Below are 6,696 nucleotides of genomic sequence, written 5' to 3'. Positions count from 1 at the left end.
TACCGATCAACAATTGCACAAACTTCGTCTCTACAAACTTGACACGCTTACCTCAACTTAGCTAGACGGTTCATGTTAGAATATATGTATTCCTATATATATATATATATATATATATATATATATATATATATATATATATATATATATATATGTATGTATGTATTATAATTTTTTTTAAAAAAAAGGCAATTACATGTTTTGCAGCCACAGCAAAAATGGCCGAAGAGATTTAAGTTTAAAAGAGTTGCATTATTCTAGAGGCACCATAATGATAATGGGAATGTAATCCACAGCTATGAAAGGGAAAAAGAGAGACTCCAATGCGACTGTGCTAACATGCCTGTGCCATGATGTCAAAGGAACATTAGAGTCAAGATATATTAATCTCTCTAGGAAATATTAACTCCCACCAGTTCCGCCAGTGCAGATGCAGAACTGATTACATCAACAATGTCCATCTTCCCCATGTTCACAGCTTCGTCCAGTGGAGTGCGTTCATGACTACAAATGTTTATACCAAAGAAGCTGTATTAATGTACATTGTACAGAAAAAGTATTGCTTCCATGATAGAAAGGCTATACCTATTCAGGGCAGCCACATCCGCTCCAGCCAAAATCAAATTTCTGACAACCTATTAGAAACACTAAATGTACATCGCTCTCAACTCATAATACCCAGTTTCATGCAATATCTCTTATTACCTCAGAATGTCCATTGAGACAGGCCCAGTGCAGTGGAGTATTTTTCTCTGCATTTGTGATATTGACATCCTGCAGAAAAAAACAACATTCTGCAATCAGAAAAAATCTCATTAACAACTAGAGAACTAAGACTATTTAAAACAAGGTTTTATTATCTTCCAAGGTAGAAACATAAGTTGGGGAAGAAGGTAGAAACATAATTTGGGGAAGACAGTAACACAATTTAGTCTTTCATGTTCTGATTCAACTCATCTGGTTACCTCTTGGCTTAAGGCAAGCTTCTAAGTCACATGGGTATCGGTACCATTTGGGTATCGGTAGAAAGATGCAGACACGGGCACCGTAACTTGAGAAAATACGGGTACAGAGATACGGGAATATATATATATATATATATATATATATATATATATGTATATACATAGAAATGTTGCACTGCTCAAAGGTGGTTGTCTTTATGTTTGTAGTTTAATAGGATAAGGTGAAGGAAATGTAATTCAATACATGAGACATGCAGCATTCAAAGGTGTCATGTCGACTGTCCTTGGTTACATGTTCCTTTAGTTTTATCAAATATTGGAAGGCGAAGTGTATTGACGTGTTATGGTTTTTTACCAAAATGAGGCTGTAATAACCCCACACTTGAATAAGAAAAAGCAAATAATAAGGGAGCTTATTATCATATTTGTTTTTCCATCGTCTTGATAGAGCATGAATATTTATCTTTTGTCATTGCAGTGCCTAGTTTGTTACTTTTTTATGGCTCAAGTAATATTCCTATTCTAGATGGATCTAATTTTACTGATTGGAACTATATTGTTAATATTGGGGTGTATCGATCTAGTTCTAGCATTTCGTGTGAATGAACCTGCCCCTTTAACTGATAAAAGTACAATAGATGAGAAAGTCGTCTTTGATAAGTGGGAGCAATCTTAACTTGCTGCAGTCTAGAGTTGCTAAGAATATTTGGGGAACTATACCCCCTTATCAAACTGTGAATGAATTTTTCAATGTTGTAGAGGATCAGTTTGTTAGTTCAAACAAGGCTAGGACTAGCACCTTGATGCCAAAGCTCACATCTATGAAATATATGGGTGGGGGTAGCATCCGTTAGCATATGCTAGAAATGAGAAACATGGCATCTCAGCAGAATGATATGAAAGTTACCATTCCTGACTACTTTCTGGTCCACTTAATTATATCATCTCTATCTGTTGAGATTAGTTCGTTTAAGATCTCTTACAATACACATAATGATGAACGGACATTCAATGATTTGGTGTCCAAGTGTGTTGAGTAAGAAGAGAGATTGAGGAGCGAGAAGATGCACCATGCACATATGGCTTCAGATAAAAGTTAGCATAGAGTTGGACCAAAGAAAATTATATTTCCATTCCTGTTAAATTTTTAAAAGTATAGTTTGGCTTCTGCAATGAAAAATTCTTGGTTCCGCCTTTGGGTGATAACATGTTTCGGATATCAAACCGAGTAGTGGAATTGAATACTCTTCCTACTCAAACAGAATGAGCCTGTGACCAAGCATCAACAAGTGAAACGGGACGAGCTTTTGGGTTTGGCTCTTTTACCTTAAAGAGAGATGATGCCTGCACTGGTGAATGTACAAACAATTCATATTGGTTTTTCCCATTAAAACGCTGTCTGAGATTTTATGTATATGCACACATAAACAAGCATGCATCGTAGAAAGCCTAGGCAATGCGTGGAAACAAACCGGTGAAAGAAAAGCACCTGAAAAAATATTAGCCTAAGTATTTTGAAAAGATTAATCTTCAAATATAAATATATTTAATCTAAGAGCATCTAGAATATTTTTTGTAGTGTATGTGGTATACTTCCTAATAGTAATAGGAACTTTGAAAAAAGTTGGTGGAATAAAAATTTATGACAAGATTCTTCCACTAAAAATCGTTGTGCATGACTAAAAGTGGATGTAACGTTTATGATATTAAATTTATCAGATGTTCATATATTGAAATTTGAATTCAGATTCGAGTATGATGAAAAAAATTTATATTATATCTGAATTTTGTTCTAAATTCACAATCTAAATCGAATTTTTAAATTCACATTCAAATCCAAATCCAACTTTTAGATATATAACCAACAATTTACAACACATTATGATATGTCAAGAACTGACTTTCAAAAGGTATAAATATTAGGTATCTGATATTTATTTAAAACTGAATGAAAGTTTGCAACTAAATCTAAATAAACATTTATTTAAACTGAATCCAAATTGGGTGTTATTTCTTAAATCCAAATTTAATTCAATCCTTCAATCAAATCTTATTTTTTTTCTGCATCCAACTTGAAACTGTTTGGATGGATACTCAATCCGAATCAGATCCTTTGACATAACGTCTCCATAATGAAAAACTTTTTAAAAAAGGAAAGCGTCACAAAAAACTTAAATATATAACAGCAACAAATTTTATATATGTAAAAAAGGCCAACGAAACATAACATGAGAAAGCAATAGGCACTACAAGAGATTTACAAATCAGCGACCCTGCTTTTGCGTCTCAAATATTGATCTGTGTTGCCAAAAAAAGCATTGATGTACATGATCGCTGCTTTACGTAGTGACATTCTTGTACATCGTCGTAGATTCAACCAGTGATGCTACTGTACATTGTAGCAATTGCAAGTAGGAGTGAACACGAGCCCAGTCGAGCCTGAGTCTAGTCAGCTCGAGCTCGGCTTGATTACTGAAACCTTGAGCTCGACTTAGCTCGAGAATAGGTCGACGGAAGCAACTCGAGCTCAATTCAGCAGTTATGTGTTGAGCTCGAGCTCGAACTCGATTAAGGCTCAACAAACTCGTTTGAATAGAATTGATATTCATCGTTACGTGTTGAACTTGAGCTAGACTTGATTAAGGCTCGACAAACTCGTTTGAATAGAATTGATATTCATCGTTATGTGATGAGCTCGAGCTCGACTTGATTAAGGCTCAACAAACTCGTAAACTCGTTTGAATATATCAACTTGATTAAGGCTCGACAAACTCGATTGAGGCTCGAGTTCGACTCGTCAGTTACGTATTGAGCTTGAACTCAACTCGATTAATTGAACGAGCCGACTCATGAACTCGAGCTCGTTGTTTACCCCTAATTGCAAGTAAAAATGCTCTTGCACGTCGTCAGTTGCAATTGGCGATGCACTTGTACATTGTCGTACCTCTTTGCACTAACAAATCGAGTCATGTCATTGTCACAAGCAGCAATGCTCTTGAAAATAGACGCAGTTGCAAGTAGCGACAGTCATATACATCGTCGGAGCCATTTCCAATGACACATCATGTCATGTCGCTAATAATAATGTCGCTGATTGGTAGTGTATCAGTAATAGTTGTCAACATGTATGTCCATTGCTAGAAACAATTACCAGCCATTTCAATATGGAGAGAGAGAGAGAACACTAATCAATAATATTATTTGTATTATCAAAAAAATAAGTGGTGTCCCTAACCATACAAAATGGGAAGCCGGACAAACCTTCCTCAAAGTTGTATTACCATTCTTACCTACAGAAAATAGTAAAAAGCAAAGGGCTTAAATCAGTTATTAACAACCAAATCTGTGTCATGCAAAGTGTAGTCTCTGCGTTACTAATTGGAAAAAGAATAGAGGGAGAGAGAGAAAGTGAAAATAGATAGAAAGGGGGAAAGAGAAACAGTCGATGGAGCTTCCCTTACCGGTATGCACGGGATATGATAGTTACTTTTACAACGTATGAAATCTAAGCTGCCAAATTTTTCTCCCCCATCTACGCATGCCCCCAATCGTTGATAATCGACCTAAAATCCAATCATCATACGCAGGACACCAAAACGCCGAAACGGTCTGTTAGCGGGTACACTATACCCAGCCTGACTTTAACCCGAGATCGCCTAACGGGCTTGGGCTCAGTATTCTGCCCGTTGGGCCCGTCGCTTTAGTATTACCATTAAAAAAAAAATACTTTTTTTAATTAGGACTTGAGAACGGGAAGCCCGATTGCTTTCATTTTCTTTCATTTGAACAAACGAATGAACCTCGTCTGCCTCTTGGCTAAGGGTCGTTCTTCTAGTCGGCGGCGGGTACCCGGTACCCAACTGAGTCTGGGTCCAAAAAACCTGGCTCAAGGTCGGGCTCGAGCCCCGACTGAAATTAGCCCATGAAGGTTCGATCCTGATAACTTTTAAACAATATTTTTATTACTAATAATATATATTTTTTATTATTAAAAATATATTTTATATTAAAAATAAATTTTTTTATTATAAGGGGATCAGTGCCCACCCCAGACGGGGTCGCCGTCACCCGTCGGACCTTCAATCTTTGCCTTGCCTTCATCGCCGCCGCCTCGCCATCACTGTCGCCGGATCACCTACTGCCGAACCCATGTCATTGCAAAAATCGCCCAAAACGCAGCAGACCGCCTCGTCGTTGCCGGATAGATGGTAGCCGGACCCCGACGGCCGGTAGGTCCCCGTCTTCTTCTTCTTCTTCTTCTTCTTCCACTTTAGAATGAAGCTCTTGCCCCTTGCCATCGGTCTCTGCCTCGCTGAGTCGTCGTCGTTGCCTTGCCGTCACCGCCTTCTCCTCCCCGTTGCTGCCTTGCCATCACCGTCACCAGCCTGCCTGGCCGCCAACGGCACCTACTGAGTGCTCTGCTGCCCAAGGTTGGATCCCAACCAGCGGTAGGGCCCCCGCAGTTTCTTCTTCTTTTTCCTTTTCTTCTTCTTCTTCTATGTTGTGAATCAGCTGGACCCTGACCGCTGGTACGTCCCAATTTTTTATAATATTGTGTGGTGAAACAGTCGGTGAAATAATCTAATCTCCACCTCGTCGTGGCCGCGGGTGCTCTCTCTCATCTTCGGTGAAAGATAATATTGTGTTAGGTTCCTAGAAAGATAACTTTTTCGTGATGGTTCTAACTGTTTTTTGTTGACATCCGATGCCCAGGCATCACACCTATGAAAAAACTGGTGATCCAAAGTCGATTGACCTGAAGGAAGTCGGATCGACCTTGTTTTGATCTATTGTATGCGCATACAAGCTGCAGCTCGATATATCTTGCCATCTCATTACCGCAGTTATAGGAAACATTCTATGTTTGAGTTTGTCTTTGCTCGAGTGGTTGTTCAGTTGGATATTTTAATCTTTCAATTTTAGAAACAATGGTTGATAAAGATCGTTACACCATTTAAGGCCCCGGTTGAGGAGGCAATTTGGGGCACAAAGATGGGAGTGGATTTGTCCAATGTGCCATGCCATACTCTTTAGGATGCACGGAATAGTTATAGGATAACTTGACACTTTACACACTTGAAACTAGTTTCAGGTTTGGATAGTCTCTTACCCTCTATAACTTATGTATTATAATCATATGAAATCTCTACTATCTTAAGTGCATACATGGCTTGCATAGCTTAATTAAATGACAACTTTTTTCATGTTCATTTTCACAATGGGCCCATATTTATTGTGCATTTTATTATTCTTTTTTATTTTCTTCGTGTCATCTCAACTTTTGGAATTCAAGTTGTCTTTTATTATATTGGCTATATAGTTAGTTATGTTTTCTAGTTCTATTGATAAAAAATATTGTCTAACTCCTATTATCAAAGAAAATGAATCATACTTATCTCCTGAAAGAAAAGCTATCTCCAAGAGAAAAGGACTTCAAAAGTATGGACTGATTTTACAATGGTTAGGTATAAGAGAGAAGAGCTTGCTAAATAAAAACATTTTGGGAGAATCACTGAAAGGATGCAGTGCTAACTGGTCATTTAAATCAACATCTAAAATTATATTTAAATAAGTAAACCTGTGAAGAAAAACAAAGAACTTTATCACTTGCAGTTAGTAACTCTATACAATTTCTTTATGTATAGAAAAAATTGATATGGAAGTCTATAAAGAAGTTGATGTCAAAGTGTGTAATAGCACATAAGCTTTTGTTTAATTTAGCATAATATGA

At 37.4% G+C, this 6,696-nt stretch overlaps 1 protein-coding gene across 1 annotated transcript; it reads right to left on the bottom strand.

Annotated features, from left to right (window-relative positions):
• Nucleotides 1–219: 219 nt before the first annotated feature.
• LOC116259780 (uncharacterized) lies at nt 220–5,263 on the bottom strand. Its single transcript, XM_050079479.1, has 5 exons — nt 5,101–5,263; nt 4,227–4,255; nt 706–774; nt 586–635; nt 220–504 (listed from the first exon to the last, which is right to left on the bottom strand). The coding sequence occupies exons 1-5, from the start codon at nt 5,261–5,263 to the stop codon at nt 393–395; spliced, it is 423 nt and encodes a 140-aa protein (XP_049935436.1). The 3' UTR covers nt 220–392.
• Between the last annotated feature and the right edge of the window lie 1,433 nt (nt 5,264–6,696).

Source organism: Nymphaea colorata, chromosome 9 (assembly GCF_008831285.2).
Source record: "Nymphaea colorata isolate Beijing-Zhang1983 chromosome 9, ASM883128v2, whole genome shotgun sequence".
NCBI classification, from domain to species: Eukaryota; Viridiplantae; Streptophyta; class Magnoliopsida; order Nymphaeales; family Nymphaeaceae; genus Nymphaea; species Nymphaea colorata.
Note: the sequence above shows the minus strand (reverse complement) of the source record. Positions and strands in the feature narration are given on the sequence as shown.

Bases quoted from the DNA above. Each gene is read 5' to 3' on its own strand.
- LOC116259780 (XM_050079479.1), bottom strand. From the start codon at position 5,263: ATGGCAAGGGGCAAGAGCTTCATTCTAAAGTGGAAGAAGAAGAAGAAG. The intron at 775-4,226 runs GTTTGTCCGGCT...TTTTTTCTGCAG, and splicing joins GTAATACAACTTTGAGGAAG to GATGTCAATATCACAAATGC. The intron at 505-585 runs GTATAGCCTTTC...AAACATTTGTAG, and splicing joins GATGTGGCTGCCCTGAATAG to TCATGAACGCACTCCACTGG.